Source organism: Paramisgurnus dabryanus, chromosome 1 (genome assembly GCF_030506205.2).
Source record: "Paramisgurnus dabryanus chromosome 1, PD_genome_1.1, whole genome shotgun sequence".
Lineage (NCBI taxonomy): Eukaryota > Metazoa > Chordata > Actinopteri > Cypriniformes > Cobitidae > Paramisgurnus > Paramisgurnus dabryanus.
In genome coordinates, this window is record NC_133337.1 from 75,374,193 (window position 1) to 75,397,953 (window position 23,761).

Below are 23,761 nucleotides of genomic sequence, written 5' to 3' on the forward strand. Positions count from 1 at the left end.
AAAAATACTGGGATATGAATTTTTGCTCATACCGCCCAGCCCTAGTAGGTTATTAATGAAAAGTGAAAACAGAACTGGCCCAAGAACAGACCCCTGCGGAACACCAACTCCAGAGTCTAAACAAGGTGATTTGACACCATCCACTATCACCATCTACTACTTACCACGTTTCCTGTGAGAGAGAAAAGATCTAAACCATAAAAGAGCTTGATCAGAGATGTTAAACTGAGTTAATCTAGAGATTAGTATCTGATGGTTTACCGAGTCAAAAGCCTTTTTCAAATCTAGAAAAACAGCCCCAACACAAGGACTCTTATCAAGCAAACCTTTTAGGTTCTCTGTTAACACACACAGGGCACTATCAGTGGAATGATGGGTCCGAAAACCGAATTGTAAAGGATGTAGTGAAGGTTGAATGTTTTCCCAAATGGGCCGTCAACAATCTGACTACCCACTTCTCTGCTATTTTTGATATAACAGGAAGTATGCTAATAGGTCTATAATTGGACATTTCAGTTTTTACACCTGTTTTAAATATTGGTGTCACTGCAGCCACTTTCCAATCTGCTGGAACTATAGAATGATTAAAGGACATATTAAGAAGATCCGTAATTGGACGTATGAGAGGATCCTTGTACTCTTTCAAAAGGTACTAAAACCAAATGCATCGTGGGCTTTTGAATTTTTCATGGCAGTGATAATTTTTGTTACCTCATAGTCTGAAATTTCAACAATTTCAAATACAGGCTGGTTTGAATCTGTAACATTGTCAGAACACATAGGTGGAACTAACTGTTGCGTAATCTCTTTCACAGAGTTTATAAAAAAACTATTAAAATTAGTGGCTATGGAGAGTGGATTTTTAATAATCAAGTCATTAATTTGAAGCTCCATTTTCTTATTATTTGTCTTTAATTGTCGGCCAAGCAGTTTATTTAAGTTTTGCCATACCAATTTTCCATTGCCATTTGCATTCTCTATTACTTTAATAAAAAAGTTAGCTTTAGCCCGTCTTAGACTTTGTGTTACCTTGTTTCGCATAGAAGTAAATTTCTCACGGTCTGTTGTTAAACCTGATTTCAAAGATTGCTTTAATAACAGGTCTCTAGCTAACATCAGATTTTTACATTCTGTATTCAACCATGGCAGGTGGCACCTCTCTTTACGTTTATATCCCCCTCTACTCGAATGGGTTGAAATAACATCCTTCAAAGATGTAAAAAATCTACTGCTACACAATTCAGGATTATCACCAGACAGGATTGTGTCCCAGTCCAGTGATGCCAGAGCTGTCATCACATGTTGTCGTTGGCTATTAGGTATAAATTCATGTGGTAACCTTTTATTTGTAGAGTTTAAAAAATCGTTACTAACCCTTGCCTTGGACAGTTTCCTAGAAAAAAATATAATATTATGGTCTGAAAGACCAGTCAGAAAGTTATAGTATCTATTTATCCTTTCAGGTCTATTGCTAAAAAGTAAATCTATTTTAGTTTTAGAGTGTTTCGTAATCCTTGTTGGTTGTTGAATTAATTGCTAAAAATTTAGATTGTTCATTGTGTGCTCTAGTGTTTTCCTATCTTTCTTGCAGTCCCAGTTCACATTAAAATCTCCAATTACAATAATTTCATTGGTCTTGTTGTGTATTGTGTGACGTTTAAGTAGTACCTGCAGTTGTTCATAGAAGTCAATTTTGGTTGATGGAGGACGATAAATGCAAACCAAAGTAAAAGTCATCTCTGCAGAGAGAGTGACCTTTACTGAAACATTTTCAATTTTGACATCATTTGGTACACTTAATTGTGAACACTCTAAATTATTCTTTACATACAGCAATACACCCCCGCCTCTCCCTGTACCTCTGTCCCTTCTAAATACATTGTACTCTAGAATAACAACACCAGCCTCGGGAGATGATTCCTTAAGCCAAGTTTCTGATAGGCCTAGTGTATCAATGTTTGAACTCCCGAGGATGTGTTCTAGTTGTTCAGGTTTAGGGAGCATACTACGTATGTTAAGATGAGCACAAAGAAGCCCTTTTGGCTTATTTTTATTGTCCCATACTAATTTAGCCTGATTTAATGTATAAAAAATATTTGTATACCTATATCTTCTCATTACATCATTTCTAATCTTTTTAATAACTTTCCCGGAGTTAGGTGTAGTCAAAATTTGAGGTACGAACCCGCCTTGGATCCCTGGTACCGTTTCCAATTCGGCTGTCGTGTTGACATCCAATGACACGTAGCCATCGATGCACAATGCAGATGTTTGTAGCCTCCTCGTTGCTACGCTAGTGTTAGCAGCCCCTGCGACAACCATGTTAGATGCATCGGGGGCTATCGTGGATTGTATCCCAGCTACCAGTCCCTCCGCGGTCAAACAGTCCGAGGACACCGCAGTCACAAACTCCGTAGCACCAACTTTAATCCGCTCCGGTCCTCCGGCGCGCGCCAGCTGGCACAACATCCCGCGCGCTGTGACGCCGGCCTTCTCCGTTTCGCCCATCATTGATGGACCCACACCCATCGCAACTTCAGCGAAGCCACCCGACACAGTCGACGGCACAGCCATCCCAACCCCCAGGCGAGCCCAGTCCAGTACCGAAGTGGCCAGCGTAGCTGTCGACGGCCAACATGACGTTAATCCGGGGTTCACGTTCCACCTGTCTTTTGGAGGGCCCTGGACATTGATGTATAAGAGTAAGACGGATAAGAGTAAGCAAATGGCGATTATGAGAGTACGGCTTTGAGGGATTTGTAGAGTGCGTTTACTGCTTTTCCTGCTTTTGGTTAAGCGCAGTAGAGAGATGGGAAAACAAATGCCGTAGCAGCGATATGTCTCCCAAATCCGAAATGTTTACTTTTGATCAGAGTTTTATGTGGAACTTGTAAAGTTATTCCCGGATACTTTTTGCAGACACTGTAGTACTTGCATTGTTTAGAAAAACAAGCAGTGTCATTGATGACAGAATTTTCATCTTAAAGTGAACTATCCCTTTAAAGGGGTAAATTTCCCTTACGTACTGTAAGAGAATAATTTAAGGGTGTTGCATATAATCTCTTAAACCATGGGTTTTCAAACCAGTCCTGGAGGACCACTAGTACTGCACATTTTGCATGTTTCCCTTCTGTGACACACCTCATTCAGTTACCTTACACACCCAGTTCAGGTCTTGCAGTCTCTACTAATGAGCTGAAGATTTAAATCAGGTGTGTCTAATGAGGGAGACATGCAAATTGTGCAGTACTATTGGTCCTCCAGGACTGGTTTGAAAACCCCTGCCTTAAACAGTTCTCCTAGGTAAGGGTAATCGTTAAAGGTCACATAAGGTAAAAACTGAAATTTAAATCAGGTGTGTCTAATGAGGGAGACATGCAAATTGTGCAGTACTATTGGTCCTCCAGGACTGGTTTGAAAACCCCTGCCTTAAACAGTTCTCCTAGGTAAGGGTAATCGTTAAAGGTCACATAAGGTAAAAACTGAAATTTTGTGGCTTTTTTCATGATAACTGAGGTCTAGGGGCTATGTAAGTACCATATAAGTTTCAAAACAGTCATTTAAGAGTCAAATTCACTGACTAGTGAATTCACAAGTAGCTGTGAGTTAAAACGGTTCGTTTGTACTTCCGTGAAGTTGCTACGTCACCGTGAGACAGTCGCCACCAACAGTCTCCACCCCGAGCACTCTCCACCGTCCACCCCCTTGTTGCTAAACAAACTCCTAAGTTATATCACACCACGTGAGAAAATGCTGTTCAATTGATGGATGTCAGGAAACTAAATCATTGCAAAGGATTCTGAAAAACATTAATATACGAGAACAATGGCTAATATTCATTTAATTAGAAATTCCTTAACAATTAGTTCAACTTTAGCCGTCTGATCTAAACATTTCACAAGTGACTGCTTAGGTGTGGCAGTTCAATGCTGTTTTCTCCAGGAATCTACTAATCAAAGAAGTTGCAGTCCTTACTTTGTTGGATCCGACCTTAAATCCACAACCCGTAAGTAAACACATATTAAACAGGGCTGCACGATAACTTGCACGCGATTGTCACGCGAATCTCGTCGTTAGTAGTAAAGCGGCCTCACCTGCTCTCAGAACCGGCTGCCGGTTGCCGCTTCTGAAAGCAGCTGATGGTGATTTACTACTTATCAATGAACCGGCTTTACTGAAGAGATGCACGAGACAATCGCATGCGAATTATCAGCAGTACATTATGGAGCCAAAGAAAACTGAAATGATATATTGTAAACAGTTATGCGACGCTAACATGTTTGCTAACTAGATGCTAAAGTGTTGTTTTGTGATGTTAAAGTCTTTGGTAGCCACCGGTTTTGATAGAATATCTGTTGGAAATCAGACGTTGTTTGTATTCTTAAGTTACAGACACAAGGCCTTTTGGTGTCCGTTTGTTTATCAAGTTAAACATGGTAAGGTTAAAATCTCTTAGTCTCTGTGTCTATTGGTTTACTAACCTAACATTTAGTGTCCAGAAACTAACACTTAGTGTAATTCCATGGGTAACTTTATTTCAACTGCGTATTTCACCTATAAAACAACAGGCCTATCAGAAGAGAGGCTCATAAATATTACTTATTACATGCCAAAACGACCTGTTTTTAGCTGAGCTCCTGAAAGAGGAGCTGTAAAAAACAGAGAGATTGTTTTTGGTACTTAAACTGCAAACATATATTCTTAAGGACATCATAACCTAAAATAAAACTCTAGAAAGCTTAAAAATATGTCTCCTTTAAGTGTTTCACGACAACGACCCAGGTTTGTTAATATAAAATACTATTGTTGCCATGGCGATGCAACAGACAAAACTTAAGGGTTTTTTCTGCAACACCCTTAAGTTTAAGGGAAACATAAGGGTGAACTTAAGGGACAATTACACTTAAGGTGCTTTATGCAACCGGGCCCTGGGCTTTTAACCTCACGCAAGACGAGGGTGGCTGCCATCGCAACGAAATGGCATGCGCAGTGGATCTGATAGGCTCCAACACAGAAATTGCTAATACGGTTAGCCTACTGAAAGCAAAGACCCTCTCTCTAGGAAGCCTGCAAGCTTAGCATAACAACACTGCTAAAGCTGGGAACACAGTGAAGGAGACCAGAGGCCATTTTTAAAGGAGACATATCATGCTAAATCCACTTTCTTAGCTCTTAAATGCATTTTGTTGTATATTTGTAGTGTTTAGAAGTACATAAAAGTTGAAATTAGTCTCTTCAGGTGCTTTGTTGATATCTTTATATTCTGTTTTGGTCATATTTTCCAACCTGTTCTGATTTTTCTATTATCTATTACGTTTTTTGAACAATTACTTCACAGTATTTGCAGCGGAACTGCCAAATAAGGACATCGACTCCCAGCCCAACACTACGAGCAATCCGCCATTTTCAATATCTCGCTGCGATATTGTAGTCCAAGCTCAAGGATGCAGAAGTTTCGAGAGAGTAAATCAAAATGTTCGGTTGTTGAACCTGTGCCTGGTTGAGTTTTATTTTTCACAGAAATGTCATTTTTTAGTGCGCGAAGCACTTCAAGGATAACTATTTCACCAACCTCCACCAGTATAAAGTAGGATTTGCCGATAGACTTCGTCTGATTGAGGGGTTAATTACTTCAATCTTTGGAGACCACGAGCAGAGCACTTCGGTAAGCTGTAAATAACTTTAAAAACAGTAAAGTACACGGTGGTCATGGTTTAGCAGTGCTGTTTCTCAATCCGAAGGCTGCAGCCGGCGGATGTCGCATGTGGTCATCAACCCGGGATTAAGTTATAGCATATTACAACAACTTACAATTAACTAAGAATGATAGTCAACTATATTATTGTTAATATTCGGAAATAAGACAGCCGGCATTAACACACCATTGCGATACCTCCATATGAAGACGTTGTTCTGCAGCGTCTTCATTTTCATCTCGCTCCATTTCCGACTCTGCCGCGAACATATAAGGCTGGATGGACAAGTCTTCCGTTGTTGACATTTTGTGAATAATGAGTAAATAAAACGTTTCTGTGCTGCTAGATAATCGTATCTCTGCTATAAAACTACAAAAATGGCCGAACGGGGTGGAGTTTAACCGAGTGTCACCTCTGCAACCTGGAGAGGGGGTAGGGTATGACGTGCATTTAAAAAGACAGTACTACAGGCCATAGGCCTCAGTGAAGAGATGCGTTTTTAGCTGCTTTTTGAAGGTTGTTAGAGAGGAGGCAGAGAGAATGGCATGAGAAAGCTTGTTCCAGAGTGATGGAGCACCCACACAGAAAGCTCTATCTCCAAACGTCCTTAGCCTGGACTTAGGGACAGTGAGCAGGTCCTTGTCAGAGGATTGCAGGGATCGTGCTTGATTGTATGGTTAATCTTTTAAAATCTTTTAATTCACATGAGGAAGCTTCAGTTTTTACACACACTTTTATGTCATTGCACTATTACAGGTAATGATTATTCGATTGATTGATCGTTAATTTAAACTTGAATTAGATTTTTCAGGTGTGTTTGATGAGGGTTGGAACTAAACTCTGCAGGACAATGGCCCTCCAGGACCAGGGTTCCCCACCCCTTTAAATAATCATCGAACATGGGAAATTGCATAAATTGACATCACTAGTGCAGATGATTATGACGTGCTGGATTTGAGATAAAATGACAGAAACAGAATGCAGTACAATAATAGCTTTACCTCGATCATCTCATTTTTTGTAATCATTTGAATAAAAATGGAAAATCAAAAGTATAGCCCGACCGATTTGCATTTTTTGGGGGGGCCCATGCCGATACAGATATTGGGGGTAAAAAAAGGCAGATAACGATATTCTTTATCTGTATATTATAGTACAATACACATATACTACAGTATATTATACTACAGTACTGTACATAAAATACAGTATATACATTAACAGAATATACTATATATAAATAAAGTTTTCGCAATGATCACTCACAAATGTGGTGATCAAACACTTAAAATGACACAATAAAGATATGTAATATAGGCAGGTGTGTTTAACAAGTTAACAATAAACTTTATTATACAAAATGATTCTGATATAAGTGCACAAAACAGTAAACTTGACTTATTATAAATAACTTTAAACACAAAAAGAAAAAAATAAATAGGACTTAAATCATTGGCAGTTTTGACGAGAATAACATTATATTGGACTCTCCGCCTCTTTTATTTAGCGAGGGTGTAAAGTTGCGCAAGCTTATTTAATCCATTGCTTTGAAATGAGCATGTTCAGTAACAACACAAGCACCTGTACTCCCACAGACAGTGTCAGCTTAAACGCATCCTTTCTCCGCCTTGCTTAGTGGTCCCAAGTGGTCAAAAGAGATTGATTAAAAACACCAATTGTAAATGGGAATGTGTCTCTCTCCTCCACTTATAATACAAATCGAACAAAGCACGTCTTAATACCGAGTGTAAAAATGCTGTGAAGACACCGCATGACTGTCGCAACCTGAACTGAGAGACTGACTGACTGAAGTGAAGGGGCGTTGGCTGGTGCCTGCTGTCACTGAAGTGAGTGACCATGGTCTCCATTAGCAACCAATAGAGCGCGCTCTGCTGGACAAACAAGTACTAACACCTTTCAAAAGCATTTAATGTGTTCTATAAGAAAAGTTCATATCGCGATATATCCGCGACAGGCTCATATCGGCCAATAAAATCGGCAAAACGATAAATCAGTCAAGTTCTAATCAAAAGTGATTAATTGCACAGGCCTACTACCACTAATAGAGGGTATGCACGTGACGTCATATTTGGCGAAAGTGACTGCGGTTACACCCACTGAGTGGCAAAAAGTCTAAAATGGGAAAAGTAGTGTGATCAACTGTAATTCGACTAAAATTTGGAGCGGTCTTTTTCCAGACTGCAAAAAACACTCAAAGGAAAAGTAATTCAGCAGCAGGAGCCATATGTAAGGAATGTAACATTTTGGGATAAAAAATCCTATAAAAAAAAGAAACCATCATTAGAAAACATCCATTATGAGTAGTCTTGTGTTCTACAAAGGTGGGATGGTTTAATAGTGTTAGGCAAGACAAACATATATGTCAGCAAAAGCAATGTCTGGCCATATGCCAATGTCCACAGACTACTGGTTGTTAGGCAAGTTGTTAGGGTCACTGTTAAGAACAACTAAATTCATTTTAAGCTGATAATATTCCACTTTACTGGCGTTTTCGCATCAGCCGCTATGAAAACCAACCATTTTGCTGAATGTTGCCACTCAACAGGGCGAGCTCCGACGTGGTCATGTGGAAAAGTGACGTTGTTGCATACCCTCTATATATTTCGACACACTTGTCAAACACAACACAGCTATCACACACATGATCGACTATCATCCCCTACTGGGTACAAACACACTCACCCTTCAGCTGGGTCCAAGGCCAGGGCTCGTGGACTGTCTAGATCTTTCCACACCAGGACTTGTCTGTGCTGACCGTCCAGCTTGGCCACCTCTATACGGTTGGTTCCTGTATCAGCCCAGTACAGGTTCTTCCCCAGCCAGTCTACAGCCATACCCTCAGGATAATCCAGCCCAAACTCCACCACGTGCTCAAGAGCGCTGCCGTTCATAAATGCTCGACTGATCGTCTATGAAAACAGAAGCAAATTAGTGGCTCAGTTCATTACTGCAGATTATATGAGAAATTTCTTGCTCACAATAGGCGGCAATAGGATCAAAGAAAACGGTTATAAAGACAAACAGTCACACAAGCATTTAGACCTCAAAGGAGAAAAACTATACGTTCACACCGCCGCTGACTTGAACTTCCAAAGAAGCTCAGGCCACCCGGTCAAGGGCGCTTGTCAAACAGTACGTGGAAGCTTGTTGATGCTTTGGCCGCTCTGAAGTCTGTTTTCTCAGAACTAATGTTTTGGTTGGAACGAAAGTTTACATCATATGTTTCTCTGGAATCAGCCAGCGAAGAACATCTAGGCAATATATTCCGTTGGTTGCTGCCGTTTTGCTGCTGCTTGCCGCTGAACTGCGTTATAGCTTATTACCATAAAGTTGAGCTTCTTCAACTTTCTGATTGAAGCTCTGGTTGCTCAAATCGCGAAGCCGATGAATTTGAGGCTCCTTGCAGCTGAGAGAAGCTAGCTCCCATTGTAAATGAATGACTTCGGGTAACTTTGGAAGCTCAAGACGGCAGCGGTGTGAATGTACTGAATGGTGTTAGTGTGTCTCTGTTATCCCTCTTCCACTCTTCTTGTCAGAACGCTCGGCCAGACCTCAGCACCAGACTTGCGTTTCCACCAAAAAGAGAGTTAAATGCACTACGTCACCTGTGACTACATTTACATTAAAAGCAGTAATCTAATTTTTGACCTTATTCTGTATAAGACAATAGTTGAATTAAGGTGTTTACATGAGTTTCTCTTAGAAAAGTCCTTTCATGTTCCCATTTTACATGTTATAGAACATCAATGGCACACATCACCAAGTCACAAAGTCTGACGTTTCCTCCAGAATTTAACGTATCAACATACAGTTAGTCTCCGTTATGGTAGTAATAAAGTTTTGGGCATTTCATTTTTCTATTTTACAAAAGCTTCAAGTTAATTATTTGTCATACGGGCAAATTTTTGTTCATTAAACAATGTACAACATAATACGATATTTATAATTCAATTATTAATTTTCCCTTTATTTGCTACATGCATCATACCAGCTTTGTGGTAATATATGACAGTAATTGTCTTATTTAAATAGGAGAAACATGACAGCTAGTAAAAAAACTCTGATATTTTTAGATTCCTTTAGACAATAAAATTAAATCGAATTCTTTTAGACAATGTAAAATTAAAAAGTAATGCTGATGTGGTACATGAGTCCTACCTGTCAGCTTGACATTTGAGCTTGGGGGGCAGGTCTATCATACTGTAGTGTCTACACCAGAACATGTGCTATGATTTTTACAGCAAACTAGGTAATTAAAATCAATGAAAAACATTTTCGTCGACTATATTAAAATAAAAAAAGTAAGATAAAAATAAAACATGATCATAGATTTCTTTTTTGTTACTGTAGCTGTAACACAGTTAAAAGTAAAGAATGAAAACAATTATTTATATTTTTTATTAATAATATGAATACTTTAATAAGTGAAATAACTATTTTATTATTATAAACTGTGATCAAATATTAAAGCATCCTAAATCATAATGAATTACAGTTTGACAGTAATAGACGGTTTCATCGGACACACATGCAGTGACGTGACAGTTTCTGTTTGTTTAATAGTCTCACTAGTTGCTAAACTGAACTCTTGAACAAATACCTCGTCTAACATGCCAGGCAGTCTAAAAATGTTTGGCTGCTATGAGAAAGAAATAATTGACGATGGGCAATTGAATTATAAGAAAATAATGTACACCCAAAATGGTAATACAGCGCAACGCGGAGTGCCATTACAGCACGGGTGTACATTATTTCCAAATAATTCAAAGGACCAGAGTCAATTATTCCGCTTATACCACTGTTACCATAAATATTACTCCGGTGCCTATTTTCAAGAAATTTGACAAGTTAGGTGTGCGGTTTACAGAAAAATAATCAACACCTATGGAAGAAAAATAATGACAAAAGTTTTTGAATTAAAATAGCCTGTTGAATTGTACTTCCTGAAAAAAAAATGCATTGTATTAACCGTGCTTGAATTTTAATGCATTGTAATTTTAGGTTTTGCATTTTTAAGGGCTGAAATTCAACATGCGTGTATATTTTCTGTATTAAAAATTCAATAGTCCACATTCACCTTTTAGATTTCACTTTAAAATATTCGGTCTGTTTAAAAATACAACGTAAAATATTCAGCAGGCAATTTTCAGTCCATTTAAATTCGCGTCCAAAAATCCAAGTCCAAAAATTCAGTCGTACAGATTTCAACATTTAACATCCGGGAACTGCAGGAAAAGCAGTAGAGTACCGAGTATAATCTCATCTGCTGTTAATCGATTTGACCAGCAGGTGGTGCACGTGTTCGCCAAGACTTTGTACATGTAAGATGATTTATCCACTGCAGCAGTGATGAATGTTGGCTTTTATGTTCAGTTTTAGTAAAACAACTGTAATACACTCATACAGAGAGTGTATTGTTTGGTTATGTTATTGACAGGATACTAAACGGTTTTTAAATGTCATATAAATTAAATAGGGCCTGCTATTGGCTTCGTTTCTCAAAAGCTAAGTTGATTGTAGATTTTATTGGTGACAATCTACCTTCTTCTTATGCCTACGAGAAACGAACACGGTTTTGTAATTCGTCACCTCAGTTTATAAACCATACTCAGATTATTAAACTGTTCAATTTACAAATCGTGCGCGCGGATTAATAAACCATACACACAATTACACAACCAGTGCTCTCAGATTTGCAATCCGTATCCACAAATTCATAAACAATTAATAAACCGTGCACACGCTTTCGCAATGGTTTTGCAAACTGAGTCCACTAACGCAGAGGTCCCCAACCACCGGGTCGTGGACAAGTTGCCACCGGTCGCAAGAACATCCTGAAAAAATTTGTATAATAGCTACGTTATAGTTTAATCCGGTGTTTTGTCCTTTACAAGCCAACTTCAAATAACATATCAATCCACTTCTATACAGGGTCGCCCTCCCTCTTTTTCTTTGTCTCTCTCTCTCTCTCTCTCTACCAGCGCATCGGCGATCACATTGCTGTCATTAGAGTTCAAGCATACAGTACTTCTAAAACACAATCGATCAAAGAATTGCAAAGGTATGACTTTATGAATAAATGAAGATGTTCATGTGATATCGCAAATGAAACTAATTGCAGGCTTCTGAAAAACTTAAAAATTACCCTTAAACTCTACTTAAACTCGTTTACTGCAGTAATAATATTTTAACGGATACACTTTTAATGTAGGTTTGAAGGGAACCTAAACAGTCATGTGTCAAACATCAAAAAGCATAAACGCGAGTCCCGTGCCTCCGCGCCCAACCGCAATTCTTCTGGCATCTTTCCTCCTCATCTCCTCCTTCACTGCACATTGTTTTCCTTCTGTTCTGTTACTTGAACTTGGGGCTCGAGCCAGATCAAGATTCGAGCTGCCTTCGAGAACAGCAAGCCAAGTTCGTTTACCGTTATTTATTAAGACTAAATGGGCAGGCAAACTCGTGAAAAAATGAAAGTAAAGAACAGTGGCGGATGCAAAACGTGACATATGGGTGGGCATGGATTAAGTCCGGGTGGGGCTGAATCTATGGGTGTCACTTTTGAATAAGAAACTATAACAAGTCTATAAAATTCGTCAAAACTTCAGGAATCACAAGCGTATTGGTGAGAACACTAATTTAAACAGCATACACACACACCCGAACTGCACGTCACATTTTTGACATTATTGATATACTTTAAATTGTAATGCAACATGGCATTAATTAAGCCTTTTTGGTAAAAAATATTATTGGGCTGTCATAGCCTACAAAAAAAGAACCTGCACACAGTGACAAGAAATATAAATGAACAAAAAAAAAAATACTTTTTAAAATGGCATATTAAAACTGTTAAAATAAATTAAGCTACTAAATGCTTAAAATGAAGCTTCAAACATCATATTCTCTTCATGCAAATCACTAAAAATATATTTTCGTTCTCACATATTTAAGTTAACTTACTTAAAAAAGGAAGAAAAAGGGAATTGCTAGAATAATGTTAGACTCTGAGGTTAAACGAAATGACAAATAAACAAACATTAAATATACTTTTTGATGAGCATAAGAGCAAGCGGGTAGCCTACTCGTGAAGAGCGGAGCCGAGGAGCGCGCATATCAGACGTGAACACAAAAGGAGTAATGGGTTGATTATGCTTTCACTTCATTTCCTGACAGTTTCACTTGTTAGTGGGGATAGTAATGACTAACAAGATGACACCGAATTACATACAATATAATAACCTAACTAAATCGGAGAGAATGCAAACACATTACAATATTTTTTCCTCCGCCCGACGGGCATGGCGCATATACATTTTTGTAGCCCGACCGGAATTCGCCATAGCCCCGGGACTTCGGGGTAGCGATTTTGCGAGCCCTGCATAGGTTTGTTTTGTAGAAAGACTTTCTTTAAAGTGAATTTCGTTTTGTATAAATTGTATCTTAATATAAATCAATGTTTAATCAAACATTTGCCTCGATTTAATAAATAAGAAGCAAACCAAGAACGTCTGTGGTGTGGATTGAAGTGAACCCACTATATTTCCGCAGCCTACGTCTTTCTGCTTTTAATACATTTCTTAAATTAATATCTCAATTACACAGTAGGCTTTTAGGTTGTTATGATAGGCTATTTGTTGCTTAAAAGCAATAGGCTATATTGTATAAAGTGTAGCAATAAACGTGGCGTGACTTATAGTGCTGATTTAGAGAGCTGGTAGGCTATATCAAACAACATCACTGTTATCAGATGCTTTCTTTCTATTTTTTACCCCGCTGTCATATTTGTTGTGTGTTCATGTTATTGAGAAGAAAGCGCGCAGCACATATTTATAACGTGTTGTTATTCAAAATACGTTTTCCACTTGCTTGCAAAAAAAGTTATCGGGAATATTTTTCTCATTATAGAACCTTGAATAAAAGCATGGAAGCAATTTCTAAAATGAAGGTGGGGCTACAAATCCGTTAGTGCAGGGGTCCCCAACCTTTAAAAAAAAAATTCGCAACCCGGGGTGGGGGGGTGTGGGTGTTGTTTGGGAGAGGGTTGTAGGGTTGCTAAGTTGCTGTTAGAAGTTCTAAAAACCCTCCTTTGCGAAATGTGTAACAAAGTAAAGAACAAAGAACCATGCCTTTGGGAACATTAAAGGTCACATATGGTCAAAAGTGAAATTTTGTGGCTTTTTTCATGATAACTGAGGTCTAGGGGCTATGTAAGTACCATATAACAGTCATTTAAGAGTCAAATTCACACAGCCTGCTTGAAGTAGCTGTGAGTTAAAACGATTCGTTTGTACTTCCGTGAAGTTGCTACGTCACCGTGAGACAGTCGAATTAGAAATTCCTCAACAATTAGTTCAACTTTAGCCATCTGATCTAAACATTTCACAAGTGACTGCTTCGGTGTGGCAGTTCAGTGCTGGTTTGTCCAGGAATCTACTCAAAGATGTTGCAGTCCTTTGTTGTATCCGACCTTAAATCCACAACCCGTAAGTAAACACATATTAAGCAGGGCTGCACGATAACTTGCACGCGATTGTCACGCGAATCTCGTCGTTAGTAGTAAAGCGGCATCACCTGCTCTCAGAACCGGCTGCCGCTTCTGAAAGCAGCTGATGGTGATTTACTACTAATCAATGAACCGGCTTTACTGAAGGGATGCACGAGACAATCGCATGCGAATTATCAGCAGTCCTAACTTTTAAATTACATTATGGAGCCAGAGAAAACTGAAATGATATATGTGACCAGTCACGGAAAGTAGGGACACAAGTCGGATCTGGGCATTTTGAGTTATTCACAGATTCTTAAAGTGCAGTTTCTAAGCTTTCCAACGATGTGTAACACATGGAAATCTGATAAGATTTGGAGAAGTTGTGGCCATTTGAATATAGGAACTCAGAAATACTCAAACCGAGAAAATCGAGACGAAAGGGACTCTTCTTTTCAGCTGGGGGAGACAATAGGGCTCATTTACATCTCATTTAGCTAAGCCATGCCCCCTGTAAAACCCTTTTTGAGATGTTCTAGCATCATATGTAGTATTTTATGACCAAATGACAACCCGCAAAAATAAACATGACTCTTTTACCTTTGTGGGGATCACAAGTCGAATCCAGTCTGTTTCAGATTATCCAATGACCATATTTGTCCACAAATGCGTATAATCCGTGAAATATAGATTGTTTACATCAGATTTCGCATGAATGTCTGGTAATACAATATAATATATAATCTGAAGACTATTTAAATCGTAACATGTAAGGGTATATGAGCTTACACTCCGTTAAACACATGAACCCGCCTTCAAAGTTTGTATTTAAAATAGGGAAGTAGTATAATAGATCATCCAAACAGCGCCGTCGAAAACGTGACATCCTTTAGAGAAGTTACCAATGGCTCGCTCGTTCCTCCATCAGCCAATGACTTCATGGAAAATATTGATAGACAAAACATGTAGCCAATTATATGAAGAATACAACTATATCTGTGTAACTTCTGTGTGTTTGGACTCATGCTGCACTGCAAGAACTGACATACAGATGACGTCAAAGTACCGCGAGAGCGAGTCGAAATTAAACTACTCCGTAAAATTTCTTGAAGAGCTCTCGCGGTACTTTGACGTCATCCGACTGCGGCGCCGCATAAAGTCAGTGACGCGGCTGACGTACGATGCGGCTGACTGTTATTTGTTCCGCCCCAGCTTCTTTTATTTTTCTTTTGTTTTGTGCGCCCGAGCTTTACAGTCTGGGGAGACGCAGGCTATAAGTTTGAAAAAAAAACAACTTAGCAAACATGTCTGAGGAACAGGGCAGCGCGTCACTACAGTCACGTGACTTCACGCTCGAGCCGGAAGAGAAGACAATGCTGAATAAAGTCGTAATTCTGCTATTTTTGGACCAAACTGTATTTTCGATGCATCAACACAATCTTACTGACCCACTGATGTCACATGGACTACTTTGATGATGTTTTTATTAACTTTCTGGACATGGAAACCATACATAGATTTTCAATGAAGGGGAAAGCTCTCGGACTAAATCTAACGATAAAACATCTTAAACTGTGTTCCGAAGATGAACGGAGGTCTTCCGAGTTTAGAACGACATAAGGGTGAGTCATTAATTACATTATTTTCATTTTTGGGCGAACTATCCTTATTTAGTAGTCACGCTGTTCCCTTTGGGGGCGGAGGCGAAAACACAAGCTTATACAGTATGTAAATATACACACAGACAATGACGCCCCCCGCTGCACGCTAGAATCTCCGGAAAAACAAGCCTATTTTAACCGCAAAATGTATGCTTTTAAATATACAAAAACTGCTATCTCAAACATGGAGAGGCTTCTTCGTGATCTCAACTAACAGATTCTGCAATAAAACGAAAATCACAAATTTCGAAAAAAAAACTTTGTTTCTCATTTTCTCGAAACTTGTGCTGCCGACTTGAGTCCCTGGTTTCCGTGACGGGTCACATATTGTAAACAATTATGCAACGCTAACGTGTTTGCTAACTAGATGCTAAAGTGTTGTTTTGTAACGTTAAAGTCTTTGGTAGCCACCGGTTTTGATAGAATATCTGTTGGAAATCAGACGTTGTTTGTATTCTCAAGTTACAGACACAAGCCCTTTTGGTGTCTGTTTGTTTATTGAGTTAAACTTAACTGGTAAGGTTAAAATCTCTTAGTGTCTGTGTCTATTGGTTTACTAACCTAAGATTTAGTGTCCAGAAACTAACACTTAGTGTAATTCCATGGGTAACTTTATTTCAACTGCGTATTTCACTCATAAAATAACAGGCCTATCAGAAGAGAGGCTCATGAATATTACTATTACATGCCAAAACGACCTGTTTTTAGCAGAGCTCCTGAAAGAGGAGCTGCAAAAAATATATAGAGATTGTTTTTGGTACTTAAACACCAAATATTTATTCTTAAGGACATCATAAACTAAAATAAAACTCTAGAAAGCCTAAAAATGTGTGACCTTTAATAATTGCTTTATTTATAGTATATTTTCTATAGATGTGTAAAACCATATTTTGGCGGATTGTGTTTCTTTACTTTCATTTTTTCACGAGTTTTGCCTGCCCATTTAGTCTTAATAAATAACGGTAAACGAACTTGGCTTGCTGTTCTCGAAGGCAGCTCGAATCTTGGTCTGGCTCAAGCCCCAAGTTCAAGTAACAGAACAGAAGGAAAACAATGTGCAGTGAAGGAGGAGATGAGGAGGAGAGATGCCAGAAGAATTGCGGTTGGGCGCGGAGGCACGGGACTCGCGTTTATATGCTTTTTGATGTTTGACACATGACTGTTTAGGTTCCTCTCAAACCTACATTAAAAGTGTATCCGTTAAAATATTATTACTGCAGTAAAAGAGTTTAAGAAGAGTTTAAGGGTAATTTAAGTTTTTCAGAATCCTGCAATTACAGTGTTTCCTCTAGGATTTTTTCCAGCTTGCGGCAGGGGGCGCCCATGATGATTATAAAATGTACATTATTTTTTTAAATGTAGAAAATAGGCTACAGTAAACAAACATGTATTTTTTTATAATTTTCATGCTGTCATTTACTTTTCCTTATATTTATAGCATATTGCTTTTCTATGTTTGATCTAAATTGTATTTTCTTAAAAATACGTTTTATAGCTTCGTACGGATCTTTCATTGTAGTTTTAATGTGTGCAAGTTCGTGCTCGTGTTTAGCGTTACCAGGGGCGCCGCTAGCAATTTTGGGCCCTATGAAAAAATAGGGGGTCAGGCCCCCCCATACCCATTTCGTACCAAACATACAATCCAACCTACTGTAGCTATTCAAAATCTTTGTCTGTAATTTAATAATACAGAACTATTTATTTTGCTATTGTTTTGACCACAGTTATCAGTATTTATAGATATCTAAAATGTCTGCAGCTAAGATAATTTATTGTGCAATGCAAATTTAATTGAAAAATACAGTACATTAAATCAAATATTCAGAGAAAATGCAACATTCTTAAAAATTAAAGATAAATGTGACCATGCCTGTGAAAACCCAGCTGAAGTATTTCTTTGTGACTTACTGTTTTCCACATAAAATCATCCTATATAATGTAAAGAACATTTGTGAAAATATAAACTTGATATCTTTAATGTTGACTGAGTAATGTCATGTCAGCGATTGAAATCATAGTGAAATTAATGCTTGAAATTAAACTGTGATGCTTTTTATCTCACAATAAGATTTGAGGCTTTAGTCTGATTTTCAGAGATAGTCTTAGTGACATACTGTATACTTGAGCTGTTACACACACGACATTGTAACATTTAAAAATGGCGAACAACAACAATGCATCTTTTCTGTACATTCTGCCTGAAATATGACTGGGTCAACAATGCTTGACCAAAGCGGCGTGGTGAGCTTGAACCTGCTTACATCACGAGGCGTTTTTTGGAACCCAACATTCAATAGAAAAATTCAACTGCAGTAGCCACCGTTCAACCTGAAGAGGGCAGCACTCATACGTTTTTACACCATATATTGTAGTATTGAAACACTTTATATCAAAATGTCAAAAAACTTACTAAAATCAATGAACAGCACTAAAACCCCATTCTTACAGATCATTAACTAAAAAAAGTTTGTTTAGGGTTTAGTTACTCTTTAAGAAAACAGCTATACTGTTATTAAATGATTCTTCAGACTGTTTTTTAATCAACGGGGCTCTAAAATCAAATGAATGACAACTATAGCAGATTATGACATAGATTTCCATTGATTTCTTAACACTGTTGCAAGTTGAGAAGCTTTAATATACATAATTTGACTAGTTTAGCCTTAGTTGCATTTCAGTTTTATCACAAACAACTCGATTTACGACTGCATAAAAATCCTTCCTTGGCATATTGCATTACAAAACAAAACAGTGTGTAACCGATCGCATGTAGTTTATGTTAATTATCTTATACGGGCTACGTTAATTTAAACAGCCTATAAGGGCTGACTTCGCGTTAGAATCATAACAAAACAGGGAACGTAAATCCCCTTGTGTTTTTTTAAACTGAGGTGAACAGAGCGAAGACTTTACAGTGGAAAGAAAACTGCATTGTATTGCTCCAGCGTTACATTGTGTAAACTGCATTTATAGTAAGGAAGTGCACATATGCAGATATCATAGGAAATAGCAGTAAATACACACACCTTGTTCTCTTCTGAAGTTCACGCGCACTGTGAGACCGTGGATTGAAGACGGCGCTAAAACGCAGAGTAAAGACGGGGCGGAGCTAAGAGGGCTCAGCTAAGGGGGTTGCGTGTGCGGCACAGTCCTTGGCTGGGGCCCTCAAAAGTTCATGGGCCCTTAGAATCGTCCTAACTTTCCCCCCCTTACAGCGCCCCTGAGCGTTACAGAGCTGTAGCAAAGTCACGCATAGTCCTGTTTGATAATCCGCACCGCTGTGATTGACAGAACATCCGAACAGTTATCCGACATCAGCAGCAATTTTATTCCACACCCGGCCTGTTTGACAAAGACCCTGACCCGGTCACACCGCAAATCGTGCAGTTAAACCTTTAACGGTCTAACCTTTTGGTGTTGGATGTTAGACCCGCAATTAACTCTATTGAGTCCCGACCTGCATCTAAAACGCAAATGACACGTTAATATTATTACACTCGTTACCTCAAATATTATGCGTTTTACCCGCGGGTACCCCGACCCTCCTATCTGAAACAGATGAAACAGTCTCACCTTCTGCCTCAAATTTTTATTACCAACGTACTTCTCTTACCACAGGAATAATGTAAGTTTCCTTCTAAACATTCGAATATTAATGTCTTGCAGTCCCATATAAGTAGTATTCAGTATTTAGCCTTTTGTTTTTAGACAAATATCTTATCATCTAATGTGAAACTTTGTGAGTGTCGATCAAAAGCACAGAAGATTGACAGCTGAGCGGTCAGCAGTGCGCTGCGTTTATAGCCTATATTCTGAATAACTAATGGCCTGATAAGTTGATAATATGAGTACAGTGATTACAAATTAATGTCCAAAAAACCTCGTAATATGTTAAAGGGCCCATGTCACAGGACTTTTTTAAGATGTCAAATAAATCTTTGGTGTCCCCAGAGCACATATGTGAAGTTTTAGCTCAAAATACCATATAAATAATTTATTATAGCATGTTAAAATTGACACTTTGTAGGTGTGTGCAAAAATGTGTAGTTTTGGGTGTGTCCTTTAAAATGCACATGATCAGATGAAGTGCAAACACTGATAACAATGATGGTGGTTTGTTGAAATTGAAACTCAATTGTTCTGTGAATTATTTTCTCTCTGCACTAAATGGCAGTGCTGTGGTTGGATTAAGGGGTTGTATTATTATAATAAGAGCTCCTTATGACATCATAAGGAGAGCCAAATTTCAACGACCTATTTTCTCGTGTGCTTGTAGAGAATGGTTTACCAAAACTAAGTTACTGGGTTGATCTTTTTCAAATTTTCTAGGTTGATAGCAGCACTAGGGACCCAATCAGAGCACTTAAACATGGAAAAAGTCTGATTTTCATGCCATGGCCCCTTTAAATCGAAAGTTTAAATATGTAATTTCTCGCAGCCCTGCGCTGCGTCGGTGTACATGCGCCGGTGAGCATCATATGCGTGATGACCTTGAACCTTAAATTACCCTAAATTTATTGCCATACAGATAAAAGTAAAACAACATTCGAAACTGTAAATGTTATATTTTTATTTGTGTAAACTCACAATAAGGAGAAAACATTGTGCTTATTTAAAATCATTACAAACATGACGTGCTTTCTGCTGCTTTGGTTTTAGAGCGCGTCACAAAAAAGAACAGAAGCTCAATACTTTTTTATTCGTTTTGTCAATCTGATAATTATTTAAGTGTAACATATTTCGTGTAAGCCTAATCATCATCTGTTGATTTAAATCTATTTGTGCATTAAACTAAACCCATGGGGGAAACTATGATATTTTAGGCGATTTACTTATACTTATAAATTAGTTTATAACGCGAATCTAGAAAGGAATTTATTTATTTTTAAAGACAGCCAGTCTGACCGGGCTCTTTATTTTGCGAGCTGCCGTTGTGGGTTTTGTCTAGAAGGGATACAGCAAATGCAGAAAAGTTAATGATTAGATTTGGAGGTAGGATTATTAGGATGAAAACAGCGGCTCTGGCTAAATGAGATACAAATACATCCTATAATCGTGTGAAATTTTGTGTTTAGAGTTGAGTTTGGGTGAAGGATTAGGATAAAACAGTGCTCATCCGGCAAGATTTCGTTTGCTGTATCCCTTCTATCCACAACCGAAGGCGTGGCAGGGATGTTTTAGGAGTGGCGGGCCTCCACGGTAGAATGTATATAGCGGAAACACTGAATTAGTTTCATTTGCAATATCAAATGAACGTCTTCATTTATTCATAAAGTCATACCATTGCAATTCTTTGATCGATTGTGTTTTAGAAGTACTGTATGCTTGAACTCTAATGACAGCAATGTGATCGCCGATGTGCTGGGAGAGAGAGAGAGAGAGAGAGACAGAGAAAAAGAGGGAGCGCGACCCTGTATAGATGTGGATTGATATGTTATTTGAAGTTGGCTCGTAAAGGACAAAACACCGGATTAAACTATAACGTAGCTATTATACGAATTTTTTCAGGATGTTCTTGTGACCGGTGGCAACTTGACCACGACCCGGTGGTTGGGGACCTCTGCGTTAGTGGACTCAGTTTGCAAAACCATTGCGAAAGCGTGTGCACTGTTTATTAATTGTTTATGAATTTGTGGATACGGATTGCAAATCTGAGAGCACTGGTTGTGTAATTGTGCGTATGGTTTATTAATCCGTGCGCACGATTTGTAAATTGAACAGTTTAATAATCTGAGTATGGTTTATAAACTGAGGTGACGAATTACAAAACCGTGTTCGTTTCTCGTAGGCATAAGAAGAAGGTAGATTGCCACCAATAAAATCTACAATCAACTTAGCTTTTGAGAAACGAAGCCAATAGCAGGCCCTATTTAATTTATATGGCATTTAAAAACCGTTTAGTATCCTGTCAATAACATAACCAAACAATACACTCTCTGTATGAGTGTATTACAGTTGTTTTACTAAAACTGAACATAAAAGCCAACATTCATCACTGCTGCAGTGGATAAATCATCTTACATGTACAAAGTCTTGGCGAACACGTGCACCACCTGCTGGTCAGATCGATTAACAGCAGATGACATTATACTCGGTACTCTACTGCTTTTCCTGCAGTTCCCGGATGTTAAATGTTGAAATCTTTACGACTGAATTTTGGACTTGAATTTTTGGACGCGAATTTAAATGGACTAATAATTGTCTGCTGAATATTTTACGTTCTATTTTTAAACAGACCGAATATTTTAAAGTGAAATCTAAAAGGTGAATGTGGACTATTGAATTTTTAATACAGAAAATATACACGCATGTTAAATTTCAGCCCTTAAAAATGCAAAACCTAAAAATACAATGCATTAAAATTCAAGCACGGTTAATACAATGCATTTTTTTCAGGTAGTACAATTCAACAGGCTGTTTTAATTAAAAAACATAAAAATACAATGCATTAAAATTAAAGTATGGTTAATACAATGCATTTTTTTTCAGGTAGTACAATTCAACAGGCTATTTTAATTCAAAAACTTTTGTCATTATTTTCCTTCCATAAACACCCATGGAACATTTCTCAACAAATCAGAATAAAGCATTCAACAGACCCGTGGTATAATACAAACGTATTACGTACACGCGACAGCGTATTGAACTACACCTTCAGACAGGCAGAGATTGAGTTCCTCACCTTCAATGTGATGTCCGTCCAGTAGATCCGGTTGTCGGTGACGTCAAAGTCGAGTGCGGAGGCTTCCTTCACTCCCGTGAGTGGGATGGCGACATTGTTGGTGTAGGTTTCCAGGGAGATGCGTCTGATATCCGTGTGTCGTGAGAAGAGCAGGAAGGCCTCAGGAACAATACAGGTGGTCAAATCGGCCATGAGCTCCAAACCGATGGGACACGCACAGGAAACACCCTGCGGCTTATAGAGACACAAATGACTGCAGCCACCGTTACTGACAGCACACGGATTCACACCTATATACAGAAAAGAGAAAACAGAGAGAAAAGAGAGCGAGAGAAGGAGACTTCAGATACCAGCACATCTGCACGAACATCAATATTTTAAGTTTTTTTTATATACATGACAACTACGAGGTTCATTTACCAGAATAATTCAAAGTGCACTAATTCTTAAGTTGTTTCTCCATTGCACACATAGTAATAATGATAATATTGTGACGTGCTCACCGAAGGTCTGGTGGACGTATGTTGCTTTTATTCCCATGAGGTCAGGCAGCTGGTCTATGATGACCTCTCGCTCAGCACTGCGTTTGTGAACGCGCTCGATGCTGCGTCTCTGCCAGTCCGTCCAATAGATGAAGTCGCCCAGCAGGCTAAATCCAAAGATGTGAGGCAGGTTTTCCTGCACTAACACGCGTCTGCTCGACCCATCCATCTCCATAACCTGACATAAGATACATCAGACCAGCAGAGATTAAACGCATTTCAATAAATAGCGTGATAAAACGTTCTTGACATTTCTTGAAATGTTTAGCCGAGTCACTGAACATTTACCACCATTAGATTAGCACCAAACATGAAGACAGACTGAATATAAACAACTGTATTCACTCAGTGCAGAAAGAGAAAATATAAGAGCACATTTAGGAAATGAGAAACAACGCAAGATTACTTTGTCGAAAGCTGGCAAAACTACTAGCCAATAATAACGAGAAACAGTCGTGGACACGCACACACATTGTGACCACACGCTTTGACACGCTCTGACATCTGCTGTGTGTGATGAAGACAACATGTAAGTTGATTAACTCCTCTGTAAACATTCACTGAGTCCAAACAGAAATCCAACGTCCCAATGAAAGAGCTCATAAACGGAAATAAAACATTTATGCCCCTGGGCAACATAAAAATAATGAGATGTGCGAGGTATCACAGAG

At 38.5% G+C, this 23,761-nt stretch overlaps 1 protein-coding gene across 5 annotated transcripts in view; it reads right to left on the minus strand.

The window, feature by feature from the left end:
• lrp6 (low density lipoprotein receptor-related protein 6) overlaps positions 1-23,761 on the minus strand; it is a 275,397-nt gene that overhangs the window by 105,375 nt on the left and 146,261 nt on the right. For all 5 annotated transcript variants that reach the window (XM_065253367.2, XM_065253369.2, XM_073815902.1 and 2 more), the window contains 3 exons: positions 23,052-23,268; positions 22,549-22,838; positions 8,400-8,626 (listed from right to left, as the gene is read on the minus strand). In XM_065253367.2, the coding sequence (XP_065109439.1) occupies positions 8,400-8,626; positions 22,549-22,838; positions 23,052-23,268 (734 nt within the window). The remainder of the gene's footprint in view (positions 1-8,399; positions 8,627-22,548; positions 22,839-23,051; positions 23,269-23,761) is intronic.